Below are 18,120 nucleotides of genomic sequence, written 5' to 3'. Positions count from 1 at the left end.
ATTTCTTAAATACTATTGTGCTTTTGAATCATACCACAGTCAATATTAAAGTATACTATTAACAGTATGTACAGCTTTACACTATTAAATAATACACCACATCACTATAGTATTATACATTAACAAGGTGTAGTCATTACTATAGCAAATTGTAGTATACTGTAGTAATATTATAGTAAAGACTTTAGCATACTCATGTAGAAAAGTTAAGTGTTAGTAAATTGGTGTCAATTATAGTAAACTATACTAAAATTCTAATATACTATATAGTGCCTTTAAAGTTTGAATCTTACTATAGTAAAATTAGAGTATACTACAACTATCAGTTCCCTAGAGTAAATACTACAAATCACTATAGTATTATACATTAACACGGTGTATTGATTACCATAATATACTACAGTATAATACTACAGTATACTACAATGTACTATAGTAAAGACTATACGTTAATATTTTATTATGTGGGAAAGTTAAGTGTCAATAAATTGGTAGTAAGCTATTTCTTAGATACAATAGTGCTTTTGAACCATACCATAGTCAATATTAAAGTATACTACAGTATTTACAGCTTTACACTATAATTAATACTAAACATCACTATAGTATTATACATTAACAAGGTGTAGTCATTACTATAATATTATTACAGTATACTACAATTTGATATAGTAAAGACTTAAGCATACTACAGTAGTTTATCATGTAGAAAAGTTAAGTGTCAGTAAATTGGTGTCAATTACAGTAAACTATACTAAAATTCTTATATACTATATAGTGCCTTTAAAGTTTGATTCTTACTATAGTAATTATTAGAGTATACTACAGGATTTAACACAGCTTATCAGTTCCCTAGAGTAGACACTACACATCACTAAAGTATTATACATTAACAAGGTGTAGTGATTATTACTATAATATACTACAGTATACTACAATTTGATATAGTAAAGACTAAAGCATACTACAGTAGTTTATGTAAAAAAGATAAGCGTCAGTAAATTGGTGTCAATTACAGTAAACTATACTAAAATTCTTATATACTATAGGTTTGTTAAAGTTTGATTCTTACTATAGTAAATATTAAAGTATACTACAGAATTTACCACAGCTTATCAGTTCCCTAGAGTAAATACTACACATCACTAAAGTATTATACAGTAACAAGGTGTAGTCATTACTATAATATTATTACAGTATACTACAATTTGATATAGTAAAGACTAAAGCATACTACAGTAGTTTATGTAATAAAGATAAGTGTCAGTAAATTAGTGTCAATTACAGTAAACTATACTAAAATTCTTATATACTATAGTTTTGTTAAAGTTTGATTCTTACTATAGTAAATATTAAAAGTATACTACAGGATTTACCACAGCTTATCAGTTCCCTAGAGTAAATACTTCACATCACTAAAGTATTATACATTAACAAGGTGTAGTGATTACTATAATATACTACAGTATACTACAATGTACTAAAGTAAAGACTATACTACAGTATTTTATCATGTGGGAAAGTTAAGTGTCAATAAATTGGTAGTAAACTATTTCTTAGATACTATAGTGCTTTCGAACCACACCATAGTCAATATTAAAGTATACTACAGCTTATCAGTTCACTATTGTTAATACTCAAAGTGCGATTTGTAAAAAAAAAAAAAAATTATGAACCACAGGCTTATATTGATTATTCAGGGTATTAAGCTATTTCTTGAGTAAATATTAAAAAGTATACTACAGGATTTACTACAGCTTACCAGTTCCCTAGAGTTAATACTACAAATCATGATAGTGTTATAAATTAACAGGGTACCACAGTATACTACAATTTACTATATTAAAGTAAAGTATACAATAGTATTTTATCAAGTGGGAAAGTTAAGTGTCAATTATAGTTAACTATACTAAAATTCTTCTTAACTATACTATAGCGCCTTTGAAGTTTAAACCTTTCAATATTAAAAGACTTGCATATACTACAGTATTTTATGATGTGGAAAAGCTCAGTTTTTTTTTAATTATTATTATTTTTTTATTTGTATACCCTAAAATTGAAATCCTTCAACAACACTTCACAACAGGACATGTTGTTTTTCATCATTTTTATATATTGATATATTTATACATATATTACACATTCAAACAATATTTGTGCAAAAACATCCCTACCATGAAATATGATCTGGATTACTGTATGTGTCTCTGGCAGCATGGCTGGAGGCATAAAGGCATTATTTCAAACAGTTTTACAAAATAAAATACTACAAAAACAAAAGGACAATAGATTCCGATGCATAGCATCCATTAATTACAACATTACATCAAATAATGTGTCAAAGTGGTAAACACAGGGAAGGTTAAGTCATGTAAGAAAAAGTTTTACATGCATAAAAACTGAGGTTTTGCTTTTTGACAGTGGAACCCTTGCAAGGGTCCCTGTTTAGTGCCGATACAGTCCTTCATGAATGCTCCATAGTCAGATCCTTTACAGCTACTACACCGAACAGAAACATGTCCACCTTTGCCCACACAAACGAGACTTTCAAGACACAAAACTCCTCGTCAACTGTTCGCGACACCACCACAACACTTACAACAGATGTTAGCTCAAGTACTTATTTGCATATTGTACAAAACCACCAGATACAACCAAATACACAACTGATCAGGGTTACTAAACACAAAGGGTTACCTTACAGACTAACAACCTATGCGAGAGATGTGAAGATGGGCGTAAACGGGTTCCTCTCACTTAGGACTAGCCAATGAACACTCCGATTTCTCTTTTCTATGACATTCACTTGCTTTATTAGAGTTTAAGTATTTTTAACTGCACCTTAGATTTGGCTGGAATTGGGAGATGTCTACTCAAACCTCCTTGTTTTTAAGGCTACAGCAACCTATCCCAGCAAGGCACTGTTGTTTCTCATTTCAATAGCAAAAGCTTAACAGCTCTGACTGTTATTTTTGCTCGTTGTAAACCCAAACTGGGCGCCTCCTCTCTAAGCCTCGCTCTTTGAAGCCCAACAACCTCGGCCCGGGAGCGCCATGTGACTTTACTGTGGTCGGACCCAGTGAAGTTGAAATCACGGATCAGGCAGGTCGGAGGTGTCGACGTTCACCTTGATGTAGATGGTGTCGTCTTTGATATACGTCCCGTTCTCCAGGACGGTTTGAGCCACAAAAAGCGGGCAACCCGAGGCGATGTTCATTTCGCCGGTGGGTCGGCGAAAGCTACTGCTGTTGGGGTCCGGCTTAAAGGCATCGCTTAAATGTTTTCTCGCCGGCCCTTGGTCCATCAGCATCAACGTCACTTTCTGTTTGAACGGCCACGGCAGCAAAGGATCGTATTCCCCGCGCATGACCACAAAGAAAAGGGAGAGATGCGTGCCTTTACCCATTCCGTCCCCGTTTAAATAGACGCGGGCGCACATCTTATACCCGAAGTATCCCGTGTAAAAGGGCTGGCTGTAGAGCGACAGCGTTTTGGAGGCCACGGCTTCCTGTTTCCGCCTTTTGTAGTCGCGGATCTTCCAGATGAGCGTACCGTTGAAACTGGCTGTCTCCAACACCTGGAGCTTCAGGTCCATCTCTGCCAATCGGATGTCATGGACGCTCAACATGTCGTCGTGGCGTGTCAGTCGCTGCTCGAAAGACCCTGGTGAGTGAAAAGCATTGACAATAAGTTACCTACCAGGCATTTTAATACATAAAAAATTGCTCGGTTAGATGTTTGCACAAAGACGCAATAGTTGTATAGGGTAAGAGTAAATTTCAGGGTTCCCACACCTTAGTTAACTTCAAATTCAAGGACCTTTCAAGGACTTTCCAGGTCCAATACCCTCAAATTCAAGGACTAAATGTGGGGACACATTTTAAGTGAGAGCAAGGTTACATTGTGTTACCTTTAAAGATACATTGTTACAGTTCCCTTTCGAGGGAACTCACGCTGCGTCACAGCGGTGACACTTTGGAGACGCCTCCAAGGGTAAGTGCGTCTGAATGTGTATATCAAATTCAACCAATGGTGAGGCTTAACGAGAAAGACAGGGTGACGCGGGAGCCAGGAAGTATATCGCTATCTGAAATATTGCCAAAGACAGCGTTACGGGGATGCAGGAAGTATGGCAAGGGAGACGCAGCGTCTCGTTCACGTCTCAGGGAACAACAGTAACATACGTAACCCGAGACGTTTTCATGTGTCAAACACAACTATGCAAAAAAGCATTTTGGAATGAATCAACATTTGCATACAGAAGATGTAAGCATTTAAAGCGAACAGTCGTGTGCTTAAAACGTCTATAAATTGTATGATATTATCCTACACTACACAGGGAATTATATGAATTTTTTTGCCAGAAAACTTCTTGCATAAAATAGATTCAAGCACTTTCAATGACCTGTATGTATGTATGCATATTTTCAAAAACTTCCCTCAGCACCTTGAATTTTTCCCCCAGATTCACAAACTTTCAAGGATCCGTGGGAACCCTGAATGTAAACACACAGCCAAGTGATCTTGAGCAAATACAGGGGCGGTTTCCCAGATAGGGACTATGATTTAGTTATATCAGGACATTTAAATAGCTTTTACAAAATTACAATAGTGGTGTGCATCTTCAGACAAAACAATGGTACTAATATATGTTAAGACATGTCAACGCAAGAGGCTTTTAAATTAAGGCAGGTCAAACATGCATTTTAGTCTGGGACTAGGATGAGCCCTGTCCGGAAAACCACCCCATAGTTCTTTAAGGCAACTGTATACCTAAAATTAAAAATAGTAAATTTACATTTATGCATTTGGCAGACGCTTTTATCCAAAGCAACTTATGCTACGTACACACCAAACGCGGAGCATTGCGTTACTCGCTCTAGATCAGTGGTTCCCAACCTGGGGTCCGCGCCCCCCTCAGGGGTGCGCCAGAGTTCACAGGGGGGGGGGCGCGGGGGCAGATTTTGCTTTAAGGTGAATAAAATGCATAAAATGTTCCATTAATAGTTTTATATAAAAATATATATATTTTTAAAGTTTTTCAAAAATCATATGCTTACAATGCCAAGATAGTCAAAAAATATCTCTTATATCAAATAATTATTTAAATTTTGCGCGCACACATCACTTGTTCAATCTTGTGAGTGTTGTCATCGTAACAGCAAAATCAAAAGGAAACATTCAGTATTCTATGTTCATACACAAAATTCCGAAAAAAGATAAACAACTGCGTTTTACTAGTTGTGTAAAAATGCAAATATTAGGCTAAAAGTTGAAAGGAACATTTCCTGTGTATTCATGTAATAAAATGTCATTAAATACATAAAACAAAATTTTGTTACTATATATAGTGTTAGGGATGCTCCGAAAAATGCCGATCTCCACTTATAATACGTGGCCGATCACTATTCTGAATCAGACAGCCGATCTTATTACAGCTATTTCATGTACTACGGCTTTTGATCAGTAAGTCCTTATCGATCTAAAATCACTGTTAGTTTGAGCCGTTTATAACATGCATTTGAAAAAGCAACACTCGTCAAACATAATCACTATACATATTCTTTATTATCATGAAAATACCTGAAAAGGTTTGAAGAACAGAAATATATATATATATAATATAAATATATCCTTCAGCCATTTCCAGGAGATGCATGTCATCACAGCTGCGTGTGTATTGTTCTTCGTCTACAGCGCATTTTGAGTTTCTGCACGAGAGCGCCCCCTGGCTTTTGGATGTAGGGACATTTCACCGTAATTCATTGAGAAACATAGCAAGCATTATTCAGTTTTTTTAATTTTTCAGAAATCTTATTTTTTGGTTCAACTGCAGTTTGTTTTCATTTAAACCTTCATAACTTAAAAAATACAGCTAAGTAGCTCCATAAAACACAATAATAACATGATAACATAATAATAAACATGTTTTGACAAAAATGTTAAAAATGGAGTTATCTCGTTTTGCAACGAAACTCTTCACACACATATATATATATATATATATATATATATATATATATATATATATATATATATACATATATATATATATATATATATGGGGGGTCTCGGATTGTTAAATATGTACATAGGGGGGGCCCCAAGAGAAAAAGGTTGGGAACCACTGCTCTAGATTACTCGCGGGATTTAATTTCGTGTCATGCAAATTTTTCGCTTCAGTTGAATATTTTCAACTTGGGCGAAGACACGTTTGAGGCGAATAGTGCGTGTTTTCGTGGCAAACGCACCGGCCATATCGCGTCATTCGCATCTCCCCACGCGAGGACGCGTCTTTGCATTGACTTTGTATGTTATCTACTTGCGCAAATCGTTGAAATCGCGTCTAGTGTGAACCCACAGTTACAGTTTAAAACGTATACATTTTATCACTGTGGGTGTTTATCCCATTGTGGGATTGAACCCACAACCTTTTGTAGCTAACTAATGCGATGCTCTTTACAGTAGCTATTCTACAATTCTATAGGTTGCATGAAGAAATATCAGTTAGGTGTATTTAAAACTGAGAGGTTTATAAAGATATTAGCTTACCCAGCGCCGGACCAGAACTGGATCCAACACGACCCGAGTCTAGAGAAGATATGATTGAACGCATGCTCTCCACTGAGCCTCTCAAAGCATCCACCTCCTCCCTTAAAGCTCGCAGTGGACGAAGCTCTCGCAGCTCCATCTCAACCTCGAGCAGTTTCTCTGAGTGAGTGCTCATCAATTTCTACACACAAATACATACGTGTTCATATCTAAGACCTTATATGTCATATAGTTACTGTGTTTTCTTAATCTCTCTTACCTGCATGCTGGCTATCTTCTGCTCCAGCTGTCTGAGCTTTTCTCTTATCTCCTCGTACTGTGTTTCAACCTCCGCCAGACGACTGCTGAGACTGGGCAGAACTTTATATCGCTCCATCAGCTCGCTCTTAACGTCCTCTACCTATACACACATACGCAGATGAATCAGTACGTTATGTATGATGTTAATATAAATGTAAATATTGGAGTGAAGTCTGGGTTGACGGTTGGACCTTAGCTTCCAGTGTGGTGTTCCTGACCGCCATCATTCTCAGGTGCTCGGATGCAAAATTAGACTCGTGTTCCCTCATCTCCTGATTTAGCCCCTAAAAATTATCAGGAACATATTAATTTAGAAGAGAGATGGTTAACATGATTATGTAAATGTATTTATTATTTAAGGAAATGCGTTATTTATTAAAGGGGTGCCCAAATTTTTTTCCTATCAAGGGCCAAAAATCAAACCTGACTGAGGGCTGTGGGTCGAAAGATAATGTTGGTGTGTTACAGTAAAATTAAAGTTGCCCTGATTCTCCTAATTTATAATTTTCTAATTTTTAAAAAAGAATTAAGCAAACATTACTCTGTTTATGTGTAACTAAAATAAAACTTTGCAGTTTTATTTTCAAAGTTAACTTTTGTAAAAAAAAAATTTAATTTGGCAATCATTTTTACATTTCTGCCTCGACCTCTCCATTATTAGCCTACCGTACCAGAGTTCGTTGACTTTCGTGAAACATACTCTATACACCTTCGAGTATGCATGTACATTAAAGAAAAATATTCACTCATATTTCATTTCAATTTCAATTTTTGTAATGTACAAATAAAATAAATAATAATTAGAAATTAAACTAGAAATTTAATTAGAAACATCTGCGTCAATGACGTTTATACTTTTTCTTATCTTACGTGGCACGACGTGCCAAATTAAAGGTCATTGCGGTCCAGCTTTGGATTACTACCAGCTGCGTTTCCATTAAAGATTTGCGCAAAACTTTAGTGTTATTATAAATGTCGTAAAAAAAAACTTGCGATTGGCTTTTTCATTATCCGATTTTTTGCAACTAAAATGTAATGTCGACTACATGAAGTCAACCACACTTCTGTCTTGTCCTCTAATCAAACATACCTCACCAAGAATGATCATGTGACTTTTACGCACATCAGGTTTCCATTGCAGCTTTGCGATATATTCCTTTATCGAATCACCTAAAAAAAAAAAAAAACGCCTCACCCGAGCGTAAAAAAACATTTTTGCGATATATGGGAGTTTATGCAAATTGACGTGTTTCCATTTTTTTAATCACCATTTTAATTTGCGCAATTTAAAGGGTAATGGAAATGCAGCTATAAAAAAAAATATACTATGGAAGTAGGGCTGCACGATTATAACCAAAAAATCTAAATTGTTGATTGTTCACCTTGATGTTGTAATTGCAATTATTCTTAATAAATAATAGATTTTTTTTTTTTGAAGTTTTGAAATGTTTTATAACTTTCTGTGAAGCAGCTGCATGGTTCTGAACATTCAAAACTATATCATATAATGCAAGTAACAAATACTTCGTTAAACGAATGGCTAAAGGACACATCAACTTTGCAATTTTAAAATCTCTGATTCACCACCGAAACATACTGCCGAAACTCACAGAAGTTAGCACAAACGGACAGCTTTAATTTAGGGTTTTGCCGATTATGTAATTGTTTCACCCGTAATTGTAATCCGTTTTTTCGATTAATCACCCTTTATGGAAGTGAATGGTGCTCCAAAACTCTTTAGTTACAAAATATCATTGTGTTGTTTAGCAGAACAAAGAAATATAGGGGCGGTTTCGCGGACAGGGATTAGACTAAAATAAATATAAAGAGCTGTCCAAACTGAAAACAACTTGCACTTATCTTAAAATACATCAGTCCCCTTTGTTTAACCTCAAAATGATCGCCAGTAATGTTTTTAGTAACGCGGTTTGTTAAAACTTGTTATATTTCTTAATTAAACTAAGGCCTAGTCCTGGTTTAAAAGCTAATCCCTGTCTAGGAAACCACCCCTTAAAGTCACTGAAGCTAAAAGTCACCTTGTAGGAGCATCCATAGCGAATGAATGAGCAGGTGACCTGGGCCTTTGGGCAGTCGTTCTGGTGACTGGATAGCTACAGGAAGCAATCAGTTCATCTCATAAGTACATGACAAACGACACTCATTTGCATCTCAAATAATCTTTCATGCTTAAAAACAAGCAATGAACAGATGTTAGTAAAACAAAACCAATAGTTTGTACACGCCAAGCCTACCTCGCTTCTCAAAATAGATGCAAACGAGCAGTGATTAGGACATGCTACAGGAAAAGCTGGACAAACGGTTTCTTTGTGTTTCTGTAAAGAGAGATCAATGTTAGACTAAAATGCACTCAGAGACAAACTCTATACAGACACCCTGATGGTTTAAGACGATCAATGGTTAAAAAATGGTTAGTTACTGAGCGGAAAGACGAAGCATTCTTGAAGTGAAAACGTACATAAATCATTCTCAAAATGACAGTAAACATAACGGGAGATTCCCCCAAGTTCCCTGTACAAATGTGAAACCAAATGTCATGGGACACTGATGACAGCGTATAAGGGGAATACTTCTTATAGAGGAACTGAGAGGTCCACTAATTTCAAACAAGGAAAAAGACTCAATCATTAAATCTTTTATGACTATGGTTTTTTCAAGTACTTTCCAATAGATTTCAGGTCCCTTTTTTGGGAACTGGGCGGTTTTGCGTGACAAGCGTTACCTGTAACTCTGTGAGGGCCATCTTGTGATTGCAGAATTCACAGGTGATCTCTCGGTGTTTGCATTTACGGCTCAGATGCTCGGGCATGTCTTTTCTCATCATCTTCTCTTTGCACTTTCCCAATGGACATGGCACCTCGAAGTAAGGACAAACTTCCAAGTGATCCTGTTTCAAAGACGAATGACAAATTGACTACATTTAACCAACTTCATGTGTAAAAATAAGTTGTGAAAGGCATCACACATTATGGACAAGTTCCAGTCAGGTGGAATTGTAAATATATGTAGACTATTGTGTTTAAGAATCATATGACTTACCATGACCTGCTGTAAACTCATCTGTTCTTTACATCCATTTTTCTCACTTCGGCAGTAGACCTTTAAAGCCATAATTTCCCTATTGCAGCAAACATCCCGGAATATCTGACACAAAACAAAAAACACCCGTTATATGGGCCTGTTGAATAAACAAAGACATGTTGTGCTGCCTGTTATATAGCCCACAGTACTTTCACTTGGAACTAGGCAAGTGAGCATTTATACTAAGTGGGTGTGGTCTCATGTTTTGGCTTCACTTTCTTACCTTATCTTCAAAGAGTGGTTCTCGATCAGCTGGACACACTGGGGTAGACTTACTATAAATGAAAAATAAGACTGGACTATAAGCAAATGACCTATATTCTGAAATGAATAAAAAAAATAGTACTGTGCTAAGGTCTTAGGTCACCATAAGATTTGTTGTTTTTGCTATGGTATAGTGAGCATATATAATTTTTAAAGGGACACTTTTTTTAAATAGGCTCATTTTCCAGCTCCCCCAGAGTTAAACGTCCGATTTCAACCGCTTCTGAATCCATTCAGCCAATCTCCGGGTCTGGCGGTACCAGTTTTAGCATAGCTTAGCATTATCCATTGAATTTGATTAGACCACTAGCATCGCGCTCAAAAATAACCAAGGAGCTTCAACACTTCTCCTACTCAAACTTGACTCTTCTGTAGTTACAATGTGTACCTAAAATAGTCCCCTGCTATTGAAAGTAACCAATGGGACTATTTTCGGACACTGTGTAATATCATTGCGCCTGCTGCAGCCATGTTACGGCAGCAAAGTCCTTGACTATTACGCCAGAATGAGAGTATAGTTCCTAACCATATCGGCCTAGAAAATCGCAACTTTTAATTTTCCGTCAGTCTTAGTACATGATGTTACTACAGAAGAGTCAAGCTCCAAATAGGAAAAATATTGAAACTCTTTGGTTATTTTTTAGCGCGATGCTAATGGTCTAATCACATTCAATGCATTGTGTTAAGCTATGCTAAAAGTGGCACCGCCAGACCCGGAGACTGGCCGAATGGATCCCAAAAAAGTAAAAATCAAATGTTTCACTCTAGGGCAGTTGAAAATTGAGCCTATTTTCTAAAAAAGTGGAGTGTCCCTTTAAGTTTCAATACAATATGCGGCTAAAAAGAAAAGGAAGTGATCAACTAAAGTGTCAAGTATTTAGTATGAGCTCCCTTGAGAAATAGCAGAAACCTGCAGGATCTCTTAAACCTAAATGAAATGAAATCCTAATTTTGTTTATTTTTGTAGATCTTACAAAAGTTTTTCGGCTCATTTCTGGGCTTGTCATCGCTTTCCTTATTATAATTTCTACAGTATGGAACCCACCTGAGCAGCTCCGCAATGCAGCTCTCGCAGAAGCGATGTCCGCACTCAGTTTGCCGAGGGTTGCACAGCACTAGCCTGCAGGACTCGCAGCAGTATTTGGGCTCGGGTGTCGTGACAAAGCGATCCCTGAAGCCACCGTGTATGGGCTGGAATCCCGGCTCGTGCCTGGACCGCGTGGCCATGGAGGGCATTCCGAGAGATGGAGGACGCTGCTGCAGTGCAATCTGCTGTTCCACATTACGCCCTGCGGACATGACCTGGAGAAACACGAAAACAGATTAGGAGCTCCGCTCTGGAAATACTGAAAATGGAGATGCTAAAAGTTTTGCACCAAAAATTCCAAAAATGCTTAATGAATATTTACCATGTATTCTTAACAAGTGAACAATTGACGGATTTACACTGACATACACAAGGGACAAAACTTGGGATAACACATTGAAAACAGAGGACGCGGAGGACGCTTTACGACACTTTCAATTTTACTCCTCGTACGGATTGAAGCCGTTGTGAATTCTGTGCTGTCTGGGAACAAAACTGAAACTAAAATGAAATGGGCTGTTGTCTGATTGGGTCCAGATTCACTTGGCAGAAAAAAGTTAGTGTAACACAGACTGGATCCCATTTTTCAAGAAAATAATACAGGCGGAAGACTTGGATGGATTTAAAGTTGCATTTACACCATGCATAGATTTAAGGTACAGCAGCTATCTATAGTACAGTATCCCCAAAAAGTACTTGGACAGTTAAACATGTAAACACAACGTCTAGAAAAGGGTTTAGATATATACTTGAATAGTATCACTCCATGATCCCTATACAGCTTTGATGAATTTACTATTACAAAAATGGAAAACAATACTAATATATATACTAGTATAGAGAGAGAGAGAGAGGGAGAGAGATAGATATAGATAGATATATAGCCTGAGTATTGAAGATGCCAGATTAAATGTGAAATCCTTCAATATTCTTTAAAATTCATCCTAAGGTAAAACTTCAAGAAGCTTTTTCATAAAATGACACAAGTACGGTTTTGCAATGCAAAAACTAGTTTTGAATAACTCACTTCAATAATACTTAGAATAATAATAAAATCATACAAACTATGGCATAGCACAAATGTAACTATGGGAATTATGTTGTGACTAAAGGCACCCAAAATGAATCAAAATGCTGTTATATTTTATCATCTGAAGTGCAGTCACCCTTTGCATTTTACCATACACTTTTAGATTAAATTATTTTTAAGATGTATTTTAAAAACTTTTGACCGGTAGTGTATATGTATGTATGTATGTATATAATATGTACGCACGTACACGTGCATACTATATGCGTACGCACGTACACGTGCATACTATATGCGTACGCACGTACACGTGCATACTATATGCGTACGCACGTACACGTGCATACTATATGCGTACGCACGTACACGTGCATACTATATGCGTACGCACGTACACGTGCATACTATATGCGTACGCACGTACACGTGCATACTATATACGTACGCACGTACACGTGCAGATTATATACGTACGCACGTACACGTGCATATATTATATACGTACGCACGTACACGTGCATATATTATATACGTACGCACGTACACGTGCATATATTATATACGTACGCACGTACACGTGCATATATTATATACGTACGCACATACACATGCATATTATATACGTACGCACATACACATGCATATTATATACGTACGCACAAACACATGCATATTATATACGTACACACATACACATGCATATATTATATACGTACGCACATACACATAGATATTATATACATACGTAGATACTACCGGTCAAAAGATTTAAAATATATGACATGAAATGTTAACATCTATATAAGGCACTACAAGACTAACCTAAGCATATATCACCACTCCACTGCAGAATATAAAAAAATTATGCAATTGTCAGCATTTCTGTATTGACCATGACAGAATTTTGTCTTCATTCATCTCTAGACTGTCGTCACAAGAACGTCAGACCTTTTAATACTCCCAAGTTAATCTTACATGATGAACTTAGCTCTACTTTTGCATTTCTGTCCATCTCCCATTTCAACCCAAGGTTAGATGGTGCACCATAGTCATCTTTTTTTACATTTTCATATGCTAATGTCTAGCACAAAGGCGACGCTTTAACGCTGTGCTTTCATTGCCACATCAACAGCTCCTGACCGGCAGCTCTCAGACTGGGAAATCCCTTCATAACAAGCATAGCTCTCGAGCGCTAATAATATCTCCCCTATGAGCCAACTACACGCTAACTGTGCATGCAGGAAGGTCCCGGATCTACCACTGTTAGAATTCCTTAAAGCTGAAGATTCCACAGATATTCCACAAGAGTGACTGGCGCACACCGCAGATGCCAACTCTCCGGTACTCAGACTTTTAAACATTAAAGCAAACTTAAATTATAACCATTTATGGTGCAATGTTATGACTGTAGGTAAACCTCGTAAAGAAATGGGTTTTAAATGGTAGATCGGGATGTTGTCCGAAGTGAATCAAAGGAGGGACTATAAAGAACCAAACTATGCGGTCTTGAGAGTGGGTTTGTTTCATATGGGCAAGTATCCAACCACAACACCCAAAAACCCAAATCAAAACAATTCAGCATACAAAAATCCCCAAAAATTTAAATCCTCAAAAGGTTTGATGTCTCAGATAATGACAGTCACGTTTGGATAGCCACGTGGGATGCGCACATACAGTCACACCCATCCAATTATTTTCACACTCTGCAAGAAAAGCTAAATCCCATCTGACATATAAAAGATGTTAAAGCCTTAGCGAGGGGCGTTTCACAAACACTCAACAGCTCAATACGCCTTACATAAAATTACAATAACTTTTCCGAAATTTCCGAAACTGTAAAAACCACTTATTGTATGGTTGCACAAGAGCAAATATTCCCCACATAACAAAATTGGAAAAGCTCCAAAATATCCAATCTAAGGTACTTTCTTCTTACCTTGCAATACACTGAGATCAAAAATGAAACCACATACACGTGAAGATAAAACTGCCCATAAAATAATACATCCAAACTGTCAGAATGCAAACAAACACAAGACACATTCCCTTACAACCGTGTGCAAATATGAAACTAATTTATACTGGTGGCTGACCAGTATGTGCAGTTATCAAGGGATTTCCAGGAATATTTAAGGGGCTTTTCCATTTGCTGCCTCATCCCTCTCGTCATTGCTGACAATACACATACACACCCACAGTCACACACACACACACACAGGCACATAAACACCCATTTTGGAAAAACAAGTCGGTAGGCTGCTAGTAAATATGTGAAAATTAAAATAATTGCATTGTGTTGGTTACACTTGCCCTTGATTGAGCCATCGAAATACTAGTTAGATCAAAAGAAAAACGTCTCATAATATCATTCCGTTAATTAAAACGTGAAAAATAAAACCCGCTACTCGAGGAGAGAAAAACAAGAAATGTTAACATGAACCAAGCATGCATGTCATATAGAACATAATACCAGAGAAAGCTGCAGGTGAAAAGCGTAACACAATACGTTTCAGACTGCAAGTTTAGAGGTGAGAAGCGCGAAGGTAATACATATTCTTTGACTGTATTTGCACTGCAGATCTCATAGCAAAAATGAAAGAGAAGTAAGAAGGGGAATATCACCTCATTCTGGCCTGACCTTTTACTGGAGGAAGACATATGTGACTGCTATACAGCAAGGTCACTTACAGGAATAAAACAGCATTTCGTGACGATGAACAGAAAGTGCAATACTTAGAAAGTATCGCTGATGGGTTGCTTCGTGGTAAAATGAGATGCTGGACTACTTTTTTAAAACATAGGGGTACTTTAAAAAAAATCAATTCCCCAGATGTGTATTCCCTGTAGGGTATCACCGCACTTCACCATGTTATTCTGAGAGTGAAACCGAGCCGGATTCAAGCGGTCTTAGATCTCGGCAGCACCTGTACTAGTTTACATTTCAGACTACTTTTTCCACTGACTGTTAAGTGAATCAACTATTAGTGTGTTAAAAACTCACAGGCTGATAGGTAATCGTTTCGGATAAATAAAGATGGCAACACGCTCTTGGATCTTTGTGAACTGCATCCAGCAGTGAAGTACATAATGTGCCATCATGGTTTTTTCCATCATCGCTCTACAAGCCTAAATCATGCAAGAATTTTGCAAGTTAGGTATTGCCCCCGAGGAATAAGACCACAGAAGATTAAAGGGCAGAAAAAAATTAAAGATCACACTGTAGAAAGTTTATCTTAGTTGATAGACCATCATTATCTAAAACAAAGACTACAAAGTGAAGATACACCTTTCTATAAGATAAAGACTATAAAGCCCAAATAGTTGCAATTTAGAGACCGTTCTATAAGAAAAACTAGCCTATAGCCTGGATAAGTGGAAAAATAAATACATTTCTATTAGCAAAAAACCTACAACCTGAATAAGTGAAATATAAATACCTTTCTATAAGCAAAATACCATATAGCCCCAAATAAGTGAAATATAAAAGACCTTTCTCAAGAAAGAATATATATAGTCCAAATAAGTGAAATATAAAGACCTGTCTATAGGAAAGACTAGCCTATTATATAGGCTACAAGTGACAGATAAGGACCTTTCTATAAGCAAAATTCTATATAGCCGATATAGGTTAAATATAAAGATCTTTCTATGGGAAATACTAGCGTATATAGCCCAAAATAAGTCTAAAATAAAGACCTTTCTATTAGCAAAATTCTATATAGCCCATATAGATGAGATATAAAGTCTTTTCTATAGGATAAACTAGCCTACATAGTGCGAATAAGTGACACATAAAGACCTTTCTATAAGCAAATTTCTATATAGCCCATATAGGTCAAATAAAAAGCCCTTTCTATAGGAAAGACTAGCATATAAAGCCCATATAGGTGAAATATAAAGACCTTTCTATAGGCAAAATTCTATAAAGCCCATATAGGTGAAATATAAAGCCCTTTCTATAGGAAAGACTAGCATATATAGCACAAATAAGTGACAAATATAGACCTTTCTATAAACTAAATTCTATATAGCCCATATAGGTGAAATATAAAGACCTCCCTAAAGGAAAGACTAGCATATATAGTCCAAAATAAAGACCTTTCTATAAAAATAATTCTACACAGCCCATATAGGTGAAATATAAAGACATTTCTATAGGAAAGACTAGCCTATATAGCGAAAATAAGTAACAAATAAAGACCTTTCTATATGCAAAATTCTATACAGACCATATAGGTGAAAGATAAAGACCGTTCTATAGGAACGACTAGCATATATAGTCCAAAATAAAGACCTTTCTATAAGAATAATTCTATACAGCCCATATAAGTGAAATATAAAGACCTTTCTATAGGAAAGACTAGGCTATATAGCGCAAATAAGTGACAAATAAAGACCTTTCTATATGCAAAATTCTATATAGAACATATAGGTGAAAGATAAAGACCTTTCTACAGGAAAGACTAGCATATATAGTCCAAAAGAAGTGACAAATAAAGACACTTCTATAAGCAAAAGTCTATTAGCCCATATTGGTACCTTTGTAAAATATGACCACAATGATCATTAATAAACTAAAAAATCAAAGTAAAGTAGAAGACAACACACAAAAGACAAAGGTTAGAGCCTACTTAAATGTGTTCTGAAGGTCTTTGAGGGGATCTGTGAAGAATTGTTTAGGTTTATAAACCTGTTAACATGTTGATAGCTATATATTTCGCAGCTTGAAGAATCCGAGATAATAAGATCCACTTTTGCTCTGGAGAGAGCAGGTGAACATCTCAGATGTAAGCAGGATCCACATTAGTCTGGAGACAGATGCCACTTTGATCAATGTGGGTGAATTCAGCTCAAAGTGCTTCGGGTTCGCCTAATCTTACCTTTTAAACTGCCACGAGCTGTGCGTTATTTTTCACGCGTCTTTTTAAAACAGCCATCCACTTACATGAATCAGTTGTTCAACGGTGTCGTCCGATGATCCAACCCCGTTTCTCTGAAGAATTTCACGAATGGAGCCACTCATATGACAGACTCATCGAGACAACAACGTCCAAAATTACGCGGCCACGGCTCCGTCCTCGCTTCTCAAACGGGCGACAACAGCCGTATGATCAAATCGGTTCATTTTCAGATCTAAATGATGGAAAAACGACTCGTTAAAAGTAAACGAAAAGGTAGAGGAGCCGCCGCCGAGGCACCGTGCTGTTGATATCACGTCTAGCTAACACTGGAAAGCCCCCTTGGTCTGACTTCCTCAGGAAATCCCCGTCGTGAAAAAACTACATATTGTAAATGACCGATGCTGATTCGGACCACTGGGTGACGCCAGAGCTCTCGTGTAAGAATCGCTTTCATTTCAGCCGTTGCGACTCTCTTCCACGTGTTTCTCATAGGTGACGGATTGTTTTGTGAGAATAGTGAGAAACGTTTGATGCAAATAAGGACAAAGACGATAACTTTATATTTATATATCATTATAGATTACAGGTACAAGTAAAAACGCGATTGTTGCGATCACGTTTTACACCCATAAATACATAAGATTAGCAACACAATAACAATATAATAATACAAATATAATAAGAGTACAAATATAATAAGCTTGGTGCAAGCTTACGATAAAACATTGAAGGGAGTACAGCTTTTCTGTTTTTAATGAAAGAAAATCGATTTGAATAAAAATTAAGATCCATTTCATATACAAATAAAAGAAAACGTGGTTTTGTACAAGAAAATTTACATTTGTGTATATAAAAAAATCCTCTAAAAGAATAAGATTTATTTTATA

At 36.6% G+C, this 18,120-nt stretch overlaps 1 protein-coding gene across 2 annotated transcripts; it reads right to left on the bottom strand.

Annotated features, from left to right (window-relative positions):
* Positions 1-2,092: 2,092 nt before the first annotated feature.
* traf3 (TNF receptor-associated factor 3) lies at positions 2,093-17,629 on the bottom strand. 2 transcript variants are annotated; one of them, XM_055171807.2, is made up of 11 exons: positions 17,278-17,627; positions 11,261-11,517; positions 10,175-10,226; positions 9,910-10,014; positions 9,593-9,757; positions 9,105-9,185; positions 8,889-8,963; positions 7,044-7,136; positions 6,812-6,952; positions 6,553-6,733; positions 2,093-3,663 (listed from the first exon to the last, which is right to left on the bottom strand). In XM_055171807.2, exons 1-11 carry the CDS (start codon positions 17,353-17,355, stop codon positions 3,092-3,094), a joined length of 1,800 nt encoding a protein of 599 aa, XP_055027782.2. In that variant the 5' UTR covers positions 17,356-17,627; the 3' UTR covers positions 2,093-3,091. The 2 variants fall into 2 exon arrangements, with proteins under 2 accessions (XP_055027782.2, XP_055027783.2); XM_055171808.2 differs by lacking the exon at positions 9,105-9,185 and having other exon boundaries at positions 17,278-17,629.
* Between the last annotated feature and the right edge of the window lie 491 nt (positions 17,630-18,120).

This window comes from Misgurnus anguillicaudatus, chromosome 7 (genome assembly GCF_027580225.2).
Source record: "Misgurnus anguillicaudatus chromosome 7, ASM2758022v2, whole genome shotgun sequence".
NCBI classification, from domain to species: Eukaryota; Metazoa; Chordata; class Actinopteri; order Cypriniformes; family Cobitidae; genus Misgurnus; species Misgurnus anguillicaudatus.
Note: the sequence above shows the minus strand (reverse complement) of the source record. Positions and strands in the feature narration are given on the sequence as shown.